Source organism: Ictidomys tridecemlineatus, chromosome 2 (genome assembly GCF_052094955.1).
Source record: "Ictidomys tridecemlineatus isolate mIctTri1 chromosome 2, mIctTri1.hap1, whole genome shotgun sequence".
NCBI lineage: Eukaryota > Metazoa > Chordata > Mammalia > Rodentia > Sciuridae > Ictidomys > Ictidomys tridecemlineatus.
In genome coordinates, this window is record NC_135478.1 from 3,751,431 (window position 1) to 3,767,371 (window position 15,941).

Below are 15,941 nucleotides of genomic sequence, written 5' to 3' on the forward strand. Positions count from 1 at the left end.
TGCTGCTGTTAGCGATGTCAAGTGCATGTCCTTTCAAAGTGCAGTTTCTACTTCTGTGGCATTTCACTCCCTGCTCGACAGCTAGCCTCTTACAGGCAAGCTTTCTAAACCACTCCTGTGCCCTGGAACGCCTACACTGCAGGTGGAGGGATCAGGGGTGGCCCTGCAGCAGCTCCCCACCCCCCAGCACAGCAGTTCCCCTTGAACACACCTGTTCGAGGAATATTTATTGGGGGCTGGGATGTGGCTCAGTGGGAGAGCACTTGCCTAGCATGCACAAGGCCCTAGATCCATCCCCAGCACTGGAGGGAAAAAAGTATTGTACCCCCCATAATGTGCCAGGCCTTGAGCCTCACACTGGGAACTGGATGATGAGAAAACCAGCTCTAGCCCCCCAAAACACTCAGAAGAGACCAACCTTGTCCCCAGATTTCCCAACAAAGCCATGCCCAGGGTCCTTTCCAAGAAAGCCATCTCTGATCATAAAGAGGGTTAATTCCCAATTCTGTTTCTTCAGACCATGTCCTGTAGAAAGGCCAGGGCCACACTGTCACAGGTGGAGACATGGGTGGGGTACACAAAAGGGGCACTCATGTTTAACAAGCAGCAACCTATGTGGGACTGGGTAGGGGAGTCAAGATAGGATGACCGGAACTCCTTTTCTTTTTTCTACTCCACATACTATGAACTCTTAGAATGGCACCCTAATCCAACTCAGGCCCAGTGAGCAATGTCCTGATTACTCACCACCTGGCTGCCATCTAAATGATAACAACAGTCACCACTTTCTTTCCATTCCCCTGTGACTGACTCGACAGTTGGAGAAGAGTCTGGTGCACTGTGTGGAGGAGGAGGCTGAGGACTACCTCAACATCAGCCTGGCTGGGCAGCTCCCCACCCCCAGCACTTGCTACAGAACACTTTCCTTCCATCTTGACACAATACATGGGCATGTGGGTCCCAAATTCCAGGAGGCAGGGACAGCCTTTGGAGAAGGAACGCTGGGTAGGTTAGCATTCCTAACTCAAGGCGGGGGCTACTCACCACGTTTGGGCTTGGGGAAGCTGTCGTGCAGCCGGAAGATCACCTTCTCTACGAAGTGCTGGATTTCACATTGCTCTGGGCCACGAACAAACACCATCCAGTCGTGGGTGAACCCCTCCGTGGTGGGCTTCTTGCGCAGTTGGGCACGGTGCCCCAGCTCTAACTTGACCTGAACGGTGCACTGGGGGCAGGGAGAGAGATTGGAACAGGTCAGTACAAAGCTCAAAGCAAGGCACTATGCAGAAATGTCCTGCCCCCTCACCCACAGGCACACTCAGTAAAAGCCTCCAAGCAGAGAAACAGGTTTCCAAGCTAGGGAGGGGAACATGAATGCTTCAGTGCTTCCAGGGCACCAGCACTGAGCTGAGGGCCCCACAAGTTCTGGCTCCTCAGCAAGTGGCACAGGGCCTGTGTGTCCTTCATCTGCCTTCAGGTCCTCTGCTCTACCTGCACAGCCTCGTCTCTGGTCTTCCTCTCAGCTCAGTTGACTCCTGCCTCTAGGCCCTGGCACCTGCAGGAGCTCTTCTTCTAGACTTAGTACCCTAGCTCCTTTTCATCACTCAAGACTCAGCTGTCACCTCTGCAGGGAAGCTTCCCTAATGGCCCAAGCCAATAGCACTTTGACATTCTACATCACTTATTGGGGGCGGGGGGGGGGGGGAGAGTGCTGAGGATTTAATCCAGAGGTGCTTCACCACAGAGACACAGACACATTCCCAGCCCTTTTTATTTTTGAGTCAGGGCCTCACTAAGTTGCTAAGGCTGGTCTCGAACTTGCGATCCTCCTGCCTCAGCCTCCTGAGCTAAGATTACAGGAGGGTGCCACCATGCCCTGCTACCTATTTCATTCTTCTCAAGAAACCATCAGAAACCATCTTGCTGATTGCTGTCCACCTGCTCTCCCCTACCATCAGCTCCTCCCAAGTGAGATATCACTGAATACAGATGTGCAACCCAGACTGCAATTCTGTGGATGAGGAAACTGAGACTCTGACAGTAAGTTGTTAAGTGGCACTTGCAAGGTAAGGAGCAGCCTCAGATTTGAGACTGGGTCTGTGTAGCCAAGGGCCACTCCCCTGACTACTCTGCTATCCTGCCTCCCTGGCCAGGGCACAGCACTCACACTTTCATTTTCATGCACTCTATATGAGGGCAGGGGCCTTTCTTGCTCCCCTAAGTCATCCCTAAACACTGTTTTTTGGTTTCAAAAGAACCAAGGACAGTTCCCAGTAGGCAGGAGGAAGCAAGTGTACAGCCACCTGCTGAAAGGACCCAGGTAGACTGGCTGCTGGCAGCGGAGCTCCCTGCCGTTCACGTGCCTGGCATTGTTTCCTGAACTACAAGGCAGATGAGGCCAGTCCCCCTCCACTGAACACAAAGCCACAATCCTTGAAAGCACTCTTAATGTCTAGGCTGATTACCAGTGGAACTACTGTAAATATCCACTCTAGTTTGCAAAAACCTCCCCAGACACAACCCTGACACCTAGTATCAAATACAAGAATGTTACAGAATGAAGCAGAGGCCAAGTGGACACTTGTTTGTAAGTACCAAGATAAGGAGGAGAGACATGAAGGGCAAGTCCGAAGCTGCCTGTGTGACACTCCCACTCACTGGGCTCTACCAGCCTCCCAGTTGGAGCCACCCTCCCCTGCCCTGGACTCCAGAACTCCCATATCACCTTTCACCTTCTTTCTAAGTGACTGTGTGCAATCCGAGGCACCTGCCTCTGTTCAGACCTCACCACTGGCTGAGTGAGCCTGCCCCCACCTAGCTGGTCTCCTCCCCTCTGCCCTCATCCCACAGTTTGCCAACCCCATCAGAATGGAGTGCAAGCTCCAGGCACTTCTCCTGCCTTCCACCTGTTTCTTTCCAAATATTTAAAAAGTGCTCTCTTTTTCACACTTTAATATTATTTTTGAAGTCAGAATCCAAGGCAGTCCAGATGTGTAAATTTCAGGTTTTGAGGGCCTCCCACTCTGTATGCATGTTCACACATGCGCATTCCTGGGCACACACACGTAAGCTGTTACAGTAGTCAGTGGTGTGTCTTAAAGAATCCCAGGACTGAGAAAACACAGGAAATGAAATGCACACTCTGTGTTCCAGCTCCATCACAGGGCTGGCCAGCCCCAAACACTCCAGGAATACCCACCCATCTGTGTGCATTTCCTCCACCCCACAGCCTGGAATACCTTAAACTCATTTCTCTTCTTGTCAAAATTCTACTCATCCCTTAAGTCCCAACTCAAAGACTATTTCCTCCAGGGCCCCTTTGATCACTGTGCCAGAACCAATCATCAATGAAGTCTGTGGCCAATTCTTTCTGGGTTATTTCCTGCTGTCCCCCTCATGCCCCTGAGAAGTCTCCAACAAGAGGGACATCTTGTTCATCCTTGTCGCCTCTATCCTGGAAGCATAGTACACAGTGCATCAACAATACTGGATTAATTTAGCCAGAGGACCTTCTACATCGAACAGTTCTGAGGAGCACCATCCAAGAAGGAAGGGCCAAGAGGCAGATAAGGACGGGTGGCTCCAGTGTGTGTAGAGCTGGCAAGAGACTTGTGGTTCCAGGCACTGGGCAGCCTGGTGTAAGAAACAGGGCAATTTTTTGTCAATTTAAAAAATTAATTAATTTTTAAAAAAAGAAATGGGGCAGAAGGAGTTCCCCTGGCTCAGGGTGATGGTCCCTTTGGGGCTTCCAGAAAGAGAGCAGTAACTCACTTAGGACACTGGAGGGAGGGGCTGACACAGAGTGGAGTCCAGATTGGACACAACAGGGATGATAATGGACTATATAAATGGATGATGGATATGGGGAATGGTATCTGAGTAAAATCCTCCGGTGATCTGTGTATGGCCAGGGCTACAGGAAGGAAAGGGAAAGAAGCAAACAAGGGCCATGGCAGCCTGCTAGGAGGCAACCAGAGAGGCCAGAAAGAGGAAAACAGAACCTGAAAAGGGAAACCGGCAAGAGCCCTGGGTGAAGAGATTCAGTACTCCTGGGACACACACAGAGGGCCGGTGACTAAGTAGAGAGACAAATGGGAGGTCAGCGCACTCACACAGCCCGGGCACCTGGGGAACACACAAGGCGAAACACTCCAGCAAAAACCAGAGATGAGGAATAACCATCTGGACAAATAAGTAACACTCAAACCAACCACAAGCATCTATGTGAATAGTGCTAAATATGGAGAATGTTCAACCCAAGTAGCATCCCCATGACCCCTAGTGGGCTGTAATCACTGTGTACACCTCACACCCACTGACCTCTACCTCTTTACCCAACCTGCTTCCACACTGAGAATGGCTGTGAAGGTCACAGGTGAAAATGACAACAACGCTATATGGAGAATGAATTCTGCTTCCCTCGAGTTCACTCCTGCATGATGACAGTCTCCTCGGAATCAGTTATGCACCAATCCAGCTACTCAGCCCTCGGCTGGCTTCCCAGCATTTTTGATGACATGAAGTTCCCACCCAGGGCATGCCAGCAGCAGAGCAGTTATTGTGAAAGAATGGACCACAGCTTCATCAGAGAGGGGGAGAGTGTAGGCGCCAAAACTGCGCTGCAGTGGCCAAAGTAAACAGGAAGGTTCCGAGGCAGTGATGGGTAATCTTCGCAGCCGGCTGGCGGTGCCCAAAGCACCACCCAGCGACATCTATGCCCCAGGGGCTGGCGCCAACTGCAGACTGAACACCCTTGGTTAAGGGCATGTCAGAGACTTGGTGGACAGATTCAAGGCTCCCTGGCCCAACCTCCTGCACACTCCCCTGAATGCTGGAATCTGCTAAGAAATAAAGAGAGTGGGATAACACAGATTCTGTTCCACTGTTTTAAAAAAAAGGAAGCATTGATTCAGTAAAACATTAGAGCCACATTCACTGGAGCCAGCAAGCTGAGCCCTGGCCAACTACCCTGATGGGTCAAGTCATGATAATTTATTACCACAGTTAAGCCAATTCCAGAGTCAACTGTTAACATCCCCTCCTTCCTCTACTCCACCTGGACTCCCTCCATGGCCATCAGAACCAAAGATTTGAAGCAAACCAACCAGCTGGTTCTCAAGGAGGGTGGCCTGGCAGAGAGGCCAGCTGCTCAGGTTAAGCTCCAGACTCTCCTGGAATGAGGGAACCTCACCTGCCAGCAGCTGTCCCCACCCCCCACCTCCAGTATCCCACACAGATGTCTCAACATCTGTGTCCCTCACAGGCATCAGGACAACCTGCTACCTGGAGCCCACTTTTGGAACTCTCAGAATGGAGGGCAACCCCAAGGGGCTCAACCTGTGACTACCACTTCCTGCATATTTGGGACTCACCTCGATGCCCACTCCCCAACAAAAGCCCAGAACAAAGGGAAAGTTCCAGGTCTGCCCTGGAAAGTGTTAACCATTTTACTCCTGGAAAATCACCCAGAAGACAGCCAGTGGACAGGGCGGCCCAAGGGCTCGGGGGCCATCTGGGGACAGTTAAGCTTGGGCAGGAAGCCTCAACTGGGACACTTCCCTCCATCCTGGCCAGCTGGCAGAGGGCACTTAGAACCAAAGGGCCAGAATCCTAAATCCAGCAAACCAGGCACACAGATCCTAGAGGGCCGCTTCCAAGGCCTCCTTCCACTAAAGAGAACAGCTCTTCCCAGGTGTACACTGAAAAGCCCCCACCCCCAACCCCTGGCAAAGAGGAAGAACCTTTTCTGACAGCTCCAGATTCTAGGTCCTTTCTTCTGATTTGGTCAGCCAGCCAGCTTCTCCTGGGCCCTGCCCTGTGTCTGGGACCCAGAAGGCAGGTCTTTGGCAGTGAGTGTATAAGGTTTCCTCTAATTTTCTGGTGGGAATTCTTTCCAACAAATGCCCCTTCCTCTGAGAATCTGGTATAAGTACACCCAGAATTTGACAACTGCACCTAATTCCAGGTGCACCAATATGCTCCCCTCCCAGGAGACAGTGCTAAGTCTTATCCCTCTTCAATACCACCTGGTTGTGCAGAGGTGCTGGCCGAGTGCTCCAAATACACATGCTGATGGGGCCAGGTAATGGAGCTTGGGCAATTCCAGAGAATGGTAAAACAAGACCAAATAAGTCACACTTTGCAGAACCTTCTCCCTCCAGGTCTAGCTGGGGGTTCTCAGGGTAGCCACTGAATTAAAATACAAGAAAGGGAAACAATGGATTGTCCCCTGCGACAATCCTCATAAGTGAGGAATGCCTGCCCAGAAGGTGGGGACAAAGCCAATCACTGTAGCAATGGCCAGTGGCCAGCACCTCTAGTCCTTTTCTGGCTCTATCTACCCTGGTTCCTCTGACCCAGGGCAAAAGGTTAATGACAAAGGAATATGAAGGGGTTTGATGAATTTCTCTCTAAACAATCAGGTGTACAAACCACATGGATATGCAAATACACCCACAATACTCAGTGTTCAGGTTCCTGGTAAGACAGAACTGCACCTGTCAGGGACCAGACATTAAAGTACAAGGTGCCCAATGATGTGCAGACACAGCACCAGGTGTCTCCTGGGAACAAGGGGAACAGTCTTGGGTGATATTTTCTGAATGTGTAAAATCCTAATCAAGGCATCTGTTGCCAGAGGAGGAAGGCCTGGTTGCAAACAGACTGATTCCTGGCTGCTCTGATTTAACCAACACTTGGCAAAGAGAGAGAAACCTTGTGTTAGACACAAAGGGAAAAAGACACTGGTGCCTGCCCTCAAGTATTTTACAATGTAACAACTTGAGAATAAAACTTGGCAAGGAGACTTTCCAACCTTTATGATTGGTAGTAGAAGGCAAACTAGTCACTCTGCAGTTAATACTCTGGGTAATCCTGAGTTTTTCTAGAAGTGGTTTGGGGATAAGAGCAGAGGTACCAGGACCTTGACCCATGTGAGGACCTTCTTAGGTCTGCATTTCTACACCTGCACAATGGCTGGCTAGGGAGCTGCTTGTGGCACCAACATCAAAAACAAACCTCCCTCTGGGAAGAGTGTCATCATAAGGCAGTCACTCTCCAATCCACACTGCAAAGCCCCCACATGCAAAGAATCAGCAAGCAGCAATTCTATCTTCTGATGTGACTGGGCTGTCACCACCTCAGAAGCCAGGCCACTGTGAAGGGCTGGCTCTGTGAATGAGAGGCTCCCTGGTCCTTTTGAACAAGAGACCAAATGGCTGCTGACACTACTTCCCATCTCCCTGGTCCCCACTGACCCACTCCTCTATCCTTCCCCAATGTTTTCAGCATCCACTCAGTCTCCATTCCACATCACACCCCAGCCTCAGAGATAAACCCACTTCTCCCAGACCAGACCCCTAAGTAAGCTGAGCAAAGATTTCACTCATACCTCTACAAAGAAAATACAAATGCCACAACAGCACCAGGGCAGGTGTGGAGCGGGAAGAGCAGAAGAGTCATACATGTGGGTGCAGGTTAGGGCAAAGAGAACCAGAAAGACCTTTTCCTGCCCATGGGGAAAAGATGCCAATGAGGAGAAGTTGGGACAACAGAGCAGAACGGGAAATCCCCTTCTTAGCTGAATCTGAAAGACCTATGGGAAGGTCAGGTCAGGAAAGAATCAAAGCCTCCAGAAGCTAGGGAGCACTGTTTCCCACTGTAGTGAGGCACTACAGGTCTGGGGACAGGCAAGACTCCACAGATTCACACTCACCTACTTGGTAAGTGACACCATTCTCCAGCCTCCCCAGGGGTCTTACTGTCATCAAGAGATAGGGATAGAGCTCTCTAAAATCTGCATGAAAGCATGGTGGGAAAGGCCAACTAGACTTCAGACCCTCATCCTTCCCTCAGGGGCTGGTTTCACTTACAAATACTTCTGCAACCATCAAGACCAGTGCTGCCCGATGGAACTTTCTACACTGATGGAAATGTTCTCTCTAGGCAGCCACACAAAGCAGCTGGCAACTCAGTTGTAGTTACTGAGCACTCAAAAGGGTGACTGGGGTGACTGAGGGACTGAATTTTTTAAATTTAACTGGTTAAATTTAAAATAGCTACAGGTGCTAGTGACTGGCATCCTGGACAGTACCAGCTCTTGAAGGGGGGTACCACCTGAGTGGGACCTATATCTTCCTGTCACAAAGCAAGAATTATCACCTCTTTCTACCGTCCCACTTACATGACAGCCACCAGACATCTAGGATCCAACCCATCAAAAGGGGAAAGGCCTAAGACCTGGACTAAGGAGTAGGGACAGAGGCCATACTCTATGCCTTTTGTGTTGCCAAGAAACATCCCAAGGGTGAGATTCATTGACAACAGACATTGAAGGGACATTCCATTTGGTTAATTCACTAAGAATTACAGGCAGCAGGCTCTATGTCTCCAAAGGAAATCATCTGACACCACACTGCAAATCCACCAGCCAGGTGCCATGCCCTCTGCTCATCTCCTGATAGAGTAACACCAAAGCTAGAAGGGAAGCCACAGTGAGTGGGTGCCAGGATATCATTGAGATGCCACCTGCCTCAATGATCCTATGCCACAGGCATCAGGACTGGCAGGGGGAAGATCCCTTGCCCACAGTCCCCAACACCACACAGCCACACAGCGCCTCACCAGACAGAGCCGCCTCTGTGGCGCCAGCAGCCAGGGACGCCCCAACCTGCCCTTGCTAAAGGCAGAGATTTCAGCTGCCACCCCCACAGCCCCACAATGCCTTTCCTGGCTCTGCGCCCCTGAAAGCCAGGGCAGCAGCAGAGAATGAAGAAGTGATCCCGGGTTGGGAGCAGGAGTGACACTGGGTTTGAGAACAGAAGGAACTCAGATGATGAAGAAGAGATACAGTGCTGGGTAAGGGGGGACACTGGGGATCAGAAAGGCCTCAGGTTTACAAGAACCAACAGGATGGGCAGCAGGATGGTTTCCAGATGGAAGGGGGAGCTGCCACCAGGAGTTTGGGGAGCACGGGGAATCCACCTGGGGTTTGGACAGGCTCTCAGATGTGGGGGGAAGAGATAAAAATGAGGTGGAGAGGGGGAAAGGGTAGTGGCTAAAAAGTAAGCAGGTCAGGGGGCTCGGGTAGAGTGGGAGACCCTGAATGTAAGGAGGGGGGCCTAGGGTTCTGGGGAGACTGGGACTGAGAAGCCAGGCCAGTGGCGGGGAGAGGAGCCAGATTGAGGCAAGAGAGCTGGACAGGGATTAAATGTGGGAAGCACAATTGAAAGTCGCGGGGCAAGAGCAATGGTCTGAAGGGTTGGGGTGGTAGGTAGTCAGGTCCCAGAAGAAACTGCTCTGGCCCTGGTCTAAGAGAAGTAGGACTGAAGGCAAGAAACGGTTCTTCAGGCCCGGGGGTCCCAGGGAGTATGAACATAGCCTAAAACCAGATGGGGGCCAAGGCGGCATGGGGGGGTCAAAGTAAGACCAAAGAGAAGGGACACTCTAAACAGGCCTGAGTTCTTGTGGCAAAAGACGGAAGGCTGGGGTCGCGGGAAGATGAGGGGGTCAGGCGAGGGTGCAAGGGGACAGGGATACTCAGGGGAGGGCAGGGACCGTGGCCTAGGAGCGAAGGAGGGGTGCGGGCAGTTCTGGGGACACCCAAATCTGAGTTAAGGCTGAAGGGAGAACAGGCAGCAGGTTGCAGGGAGCGGGTCGGGGAGTCTGAGGCTACTGAATCCAGAGAGAAAAGGAGACATGGGCTGGTCCCGGACCCGAAATGAGAAAAGGATCGGGCAAAATATGGGGAGAGTCCCCAAAGAGGCCCGAGGGGGCTCCTGCGCCGACACGGGGTCCCCGGAGCCGTCTGAGAGGACGCTGGGCCGAACGGGGGTCCCCAGAGTCCGCGGGGTTCGGACGGGCAGCACGAAGGGTCCCGGGCCAGGCTGGACCTGGGGCTCCTGGAGCATCCCGAGACTCTGGGTCGCACTAGAGTTCCGAGGGGCGTCCCAGGCGGCGCGGGGCCAGGCCGGGGCCCCGGGGGGGCTTCTGGGCCGCCGGGGCCGGGCGGGGGGCGCGGTGGGGGAGGGGCGCGCCCGCCCCACATAAAGGCCCGGCAGCGGCGGGCGCGCACAAAGCGGGGCGCGCGGGCGCGGGGCGCGCGGGGAGGCCGGGACCGAGGAGGGCCGGGCGGGCGGGCGGAGGGAAGGAGGGAGGGGTCCCGGCGGGCTGCGCCCGGGCGGTGCGGCCGCTCCTCACCTGATTGTCCATGGCTGGCGCCCCGCCCCGCCCCCGGGCCCCGCGTCGCTCGCCGCCGCCGCCGCCGCTCAACGCCGCCCCGCCGCACTCATTGTCTGTCAGGCGCCGCCGCTCCGGGCCGCCCGCCCGCCCGCCAGCCCCGCGGAACCGGAAACCACCGCCAGCCCGGGCCGCTCATCGACCGCGGGCCCCCGCCGCCGACTCGGGCCCGCCGCCCCGACGGACAGCCACCTGGGCCAATCCACGGGACCGACCGCCGCTAGGACGGCGGGACTTCCGGCCTGGTGGGGGCCTGCCGGGCTGCGGTCGGAGGGACGAAGCCCTCAGCCAATGGGAGGCCGGGACCAGAGGGGCGGGAGGAGGGAGGGAGGGAGGCGCGAGGCGAACGCGGCCGAGGGGAGCGCGAGGTGTGCGCCGCACGTGGAGGGGGGCGGGGGCGGGACGGGCGCGTCGCGCCTGCGCAAGGCGGCCAGGCAGCCAGGCGGGAGCGTCTTTCCCGCGCCCCGCGGGTTGCAGCTTGGGCCCCCGGGGAGTGAACCCCGGGGGCATTTGTCGTGCGGCTGCGAATAGCTACTGTGTGATGGAATGAGTTCTACAACTAGGGATTCATTTTCAACCTGGAGTCTGCGAGTGCTCGCCTCGTCCTGAATCTGTCTCTGCATCTGTAAAATGGGGACAAGAGTAGCAACGGCCGACATCGTGCTTCGGTAAAATAATCAAAAGAGCCTGCTTCTCTCAGTCGGGGGGAATAAGTTCTGGTATCTTTTGCACACCAAGGGGACCATAGTTAATAATGTTGTATGTTTATTTTATGTATTTATTTAGAGACTGGGATCTCGCTACATTGCCAAGGCTGGGTATCAAATTTCCGCGCCCTAGACATCCTCCTGCCCCAGCCTCCTGAGTGGCTGGAACTACAGGCACATGCCACCATGCCCAGCAAATAATGACATATATCGCTAAATTGCGAAGAGTGTTTGTTTGTTTGTTTGTTTGTTGGTACTGGGGATTGAACCCAGGGGTGCTTTGCCACTGAGCCACATCCCCAGCCCTTTTTATTGAATTATTTTTGAGACATGTCATTAGGTTTCCCAGCTGGCCTTGAACTTGCGATTCTCCTTCCTCAGCCTTCTGAATTGCTAGGATTACAGGCTTGTGGCACTGCGTGCGACAATAAGAGTGGATTTTAACGTTTTCATGACAAAAACAATAAATATGAGATGACAGATATACTGATTACCCCAAGTTTCTCATTCACAGTGTATACTTGTATGGAAGCATCACCTTGTGCGGGTGAGTATATACAAATGGGTCAATAAAAATTTTAAAAGTCTTTGCAGAGGGTGGGGGGCTGGGGTTGTAGTTTAGTGGTAGCACCCCTTGCCTGGCATGTGTGAGGCTCTAGATTCCATTCTCAGCACCACATATAAATAAATAAAATAAAGGTCTCAACAACTAAAATATATATATCTATATTTTTTAGAAATTGTTAAAGTCTAATGCATGAAATTTTAAATAAAATTGGTCTCTCCAACTTGTGGTTTTAATTTTTAGGATCACAAATTTTCACAGGGACTTGTCAGCGGTTTTTAGGTTAGAAACGGACATACCCTGGTCTTTCTCAGGATTGGTAGTCACCAGTCTTTGGAACCTTAGGACTTCTACCTGCAATTAGGGGATCCCTGTGTATGTATTTAAAATAATTTCTTATAGTTAAAAATCAGGTGGTTTTGGTTTGTTTTGGTTTGTCCCAATTCTCATTTAAGTATCAGGTAAGCCTTTGTTAGGTGGGACAAGTGCTTTGTCCTGAAGACCAGCAACAACAAAAAACAGTGGAATGGAAGTTTGTCTAAGGCCAGATCGCTGTTATGATAGCACTACCATCCTTTTGAATTTAGGGTAGTCAGGCTGGAAACAAAAATAAATTGGAGGTGATGCTGAGAAAATAAGCAGCAACTGTAATGTTGGTACAACTATTTATTTTCATCGTTATACCTGAATACTATAAGTAGATCAGTAGGTGGTCCCCAAATCTGCAGTGTTAGTACCACCTGGGAACTCTGTTAGGAATAAAGATCCTGACTCCCTCTCCCGTTTATAGAATCAGAAGCTCAGTGCTTGCCCAGCACTCAGTAGTTAAGCAGCGCTGCAGATGGCTGAGGTGGCTGGTCTTTCAGAACACCTCCCAACCCCAGGAAAAGGAACAGAAGTGGGGAGAGAGTAGCCATCTGCTCTGAAGGAAGCTTTCAGGGGAGAACCTTTGAGCTACAGTTGTTACAAAGATGAGCTTCGGAAAGCCCTGTCCCTACTCAGCTGGGAAATTATCCTTCAATCATGTTCTGAACTATAACTTTCAAAATGCATCCCCGGGGGCTCCTGCTGGTGGAGCTGGATGCCTTGGAGAGTCAAAAAGGATAATGAGGAAGCAACCCAGGTGTTAAATGGAGAAACACAATGCAGTCCACCATCCAGTAGAATATCATTCAGCCTTAAAAGGAAGGAAATTCCAAGACCTGCTACAATGTGGATGAACCTTGAGGGCTCCAAGTTCATGAAACAAGCCAGTCACAGAAGGACAATACTGTGCAGTTCCATTCATAGGAGGTCCCTAGAGTTTTCACATCCATAGAGACTGGACCAGCAGCACAGTAGGTGCAGGCAGCTGGGGAAGAGATGGAGAAATGGGGATGGAGTTTCAGTCTGGGAAGATGGAAAGTTCTGGAGGTGGATGGAGATTGCACAGCCATGGAGATGTGCTGAACACCACAGAACTGGACATTTGAAAATGATTTAAAGGTTAAAAAATAGAGAGAGAGATATAGATATATATGGAATGACTACTTGGCCCTATAAACATATAACGTATCCATGAGTCCATATTGGAGCAACAAAACTCATTCACAACCTTAGAAGGTGACCTTCATCTCCACTTCTGATAATCTGAAACCAGCCCCTGTGGATGCCTGCTAGATGCCAAGAAGGAGAAATAAATTTTCAACAGAAGAGCCATGCTGTTGTCATCCTAGTTCAGTGAGCATTGTTAGCAACGCAACCTACTTGGTTCATGCATCTGCACTTTGGGCAACATGGACAGCTAGAACAACCCCTGAGGTTGGAGGATCACCCTCCACGGCTCACTCATCCACAACTGCCAAAGTTAATGCTGGGTTTCTCCTCAGGGTGGCTTGGGCTTCCTTGTGGCATGGCGGCTGAATCTCAAGAATAAACGTCCCGAGAGAATCAGGCAAAAGTTGCATGGCCTTGTATAACCTAGCCTTGGAAGTTACATGGAGTCACTTCCACTATAGTCCAAGCACACCCAGGTTCAAGGGGGAAGGAACAGAGACCCATCTGTTCACTGGAGGAGTGTAAAAGTTACATTATAAGAAGAGCATGTGGGGCAGGAAGAGTGGCACACACCTGTCATCCCAGTGACTTGGGAGGCTGGAACAGAAGGATCCCAAGTCCCAGGCTAGCCTGGGTGAGACTCTGTCTCAAAATAAAAATTGCTGAGGAGTTCAGTGGTACAGCACCTCTGGATTCAACTCCCAGTACCACAAAAAAAAAAAAAAAAAAAAAAAAGAAGAAAGAAGAGGAGGAGGAAGGGTAGAAGGGGAACAGGCATGTGGGGTAGAGGTACTGTTGTAGCCATTTTGGAAAATGTACATTTTTCCAAAACATTATCTCCAAAACCCTTACCCTGAGTAATTACAGATGATGATTACAAACATTATTTAATTTGCCCTTAAATAAAGTGAAGCCTTTAGTCTGCAGCATTGTCTGCAAGGTCAAGGACCAGAAGGGTAGCCTGGTGTGGACACCCTCTCTTACGTCTTCCCTCACTGCCTGCTGCCCGCTCTTTTCTGGACACACTGAGCAGCCTCTGCCTGGAACCATCTCCCCTAAGAGGCCACTTGGCTCCCCACTTTACCTCCTCCAAATCTTTGCTCAAATTACCTTCTCGGTGGGATCTCTTCTGACTACCTTATTTATCCTGTCACTCTACCTTAGTCCCCCAATGCTCTTCCTCCTTTTTTAATTTTTTCCCTGTTTCCGCCACACACAACCTACTGATACACACGCAGTTGCTTATTAAATTTTGTCCATCTCCCCCAGCTCGAATGGCAGCTCCCAGAGAACAATATATTTTTTTCTTTTTCATGATATATTCTAAGCATAGTGCCTGGCACATAATAGGTGCTCGATAAATATTTGTTGCAAAAATGAAATGATACTGAATAGTGAGAAGCTTAGCTTCTTGTCATTTTTTTTCTAGTCCCCCTGATTTCTTCTAAGAGAAAGTGTTAGCTTGATGCTTATTCATCTTTGACGTCTCCCTAGCAACTTTTTAAAAATGCAAATTTGCGAGAGAAATAAATGAGCATTATTTTTTTAAGTCACCTGTCTTGATGACAAAGAAAACAGCCCTGGGGGTCAGAGCCCACCCTTGTAGGTGGTAGTTTCTATGCAAGGTCTCCCAACCTTACCTGACATCGAAATCCCCTGGGGACCTTTAAAATATACCCAGGCTCTGCCCCAGGAATTCTGGCTTCCTTCTTGGGGAGCGGCAGAGACCACCCCTCTGCTTCCCCCCCCCCCAGTGGGGGATTCCAGAGCAGCACTGAGCTACAGTTACTAACACTTTTCGTGTTACTGTATCTAGTTTTGTGGATACTTTTGACCTATAACAAATCACTTACCAGAGGATACAATGTTTCCTTCTTTAACATATCAATGTAAGCAAAGAGAATAGATTTTTTTAAAAACAGAAAAAGTGATTATTTGAGGATCTGTAATTGGTCATGTTAAATCTGTTTAACGGCAGCATCTTACGTGCTATCTCAATGTCACAAAAAAATGAAACAGATATAGACTGGGCATTCCACTCCCGCCCCCCAGGCCCCACAGTTCAGAGGAGCAGTTTGCCTGCCTTTTGACATCTGCTCTGTGTGCAGCCCGGCTCCGTCCAGTCTCTACCGCCCTCTAGTGATCCGGTTTGTTTGCACCCAAGGGGAGGACCTGAAGGGTCACCTGCATTTCCCCTTGTAGCTGGTCCAGCCCTTGGGGACATTTTTGGACCCTCTTTCAGGCTTAGCCTCTGCTCTCTGCACCTCACAGTTTGGCAGCCAGCCACAAATGTACACACAGCCACCTGTCACAATGTCAAAGGTGACACCAAGGTGACCATCTCCAGCAGCGCCTCGTGGCCAGCCAGCAGAGACCTGCTGGAGTGTGGGTCTTTAAGGCAGAGAAATTCTTGATTGTCACACTGAGGCCTTGGACATCCATAAGCCATGGGGAACCCTGAATGGTTTGGGAGTGAACCGAAAATATGCAACAAGAAGACCTGCTCAAAAGCAGCAGCGCCCTGCACATGTGGATTTCCCCTCTTAAACCACCCCCTTTTCTGGTAATGGTCTCCTGATTTGGGAGCTCCCTCCTCCCAGGGCCAGTGTAAGCATTTAAGGCACCTCTGTGTGAAGTTTTAGCACCCTCCTGGGACAATGCCAGCTAACGGCAGGTCACAGGCTTCAGAGAGGACTGCTGCCCCCTCCCCCACGCTGAGACCACACACCCTGTGGAACTACCCTGCCCCCACTCCCAGTGAGGAAGTCCACCTCTGGCCTGAGTAATCCAAAGGCATGCATCCCTCTGGCTACTGGGACTGGTTTAAAGATGGGCCCCTGACCTAAACTTGTCCATGATTGACTCTGAAAGTTTCTTAAGTTTTCAATAGAGGTCAA

At 51.1% G+C, this 15,941-nt stretch overlaps 1 protein-coding gene and 1 long non-coding RNA gene across 3 annotated transcripts in view; one reads left to right on the plus strand and one right to left on the minus strand.

The window, feature by feature from the left end:
• Mllt1 (MLLT1 super elongation complex subunit) overlaps positions 1 to 10,431 on the minus strand; it is a 59,697-nt gene extending 49,266 nt beyond the window's left edge. The window contains exons 1-2 of one of the 2 annotated variants that reach the window (XM_078034465.1): positions 10,198 to 10,431; positions 1,045 to 1,225 (exon numbers count right to left, since the gene is read on the minus strand). In XM_078034465.1, the coding sequence (XP_077890591.1) occupies positions 1,045 to 1,225; positions 10,198 to 10,209 (193 nt within the window). In that variant the 5' untranslated portion in view covers positions 10,210 to 10,431. The remainder of the gene's footprint in view (positions 1 to 1,044; positions 1,226 to 10,197) is intronic. The other variant, XM_078034464.1, reaches the window with a different exon arrangement.
• Positions 10,432 to 10,644: 213 nt separating this feature from the next.
• LOC120891763 (uncharacterized) lies at positions 10,645 to 11,427 on the plus strand. The gene is made up of 2 exons (XR_005736279.2): positions 10,645 to 10,904; positions 11,023 to 11,427. It is a non-coding gene; the product is annotated as an uncharacterized LOC120891763 (long non-coding RNA).
• The last annotated feature ends 4,514 nt before the right edge of the window (positions 11,428 to 15,941 follow it).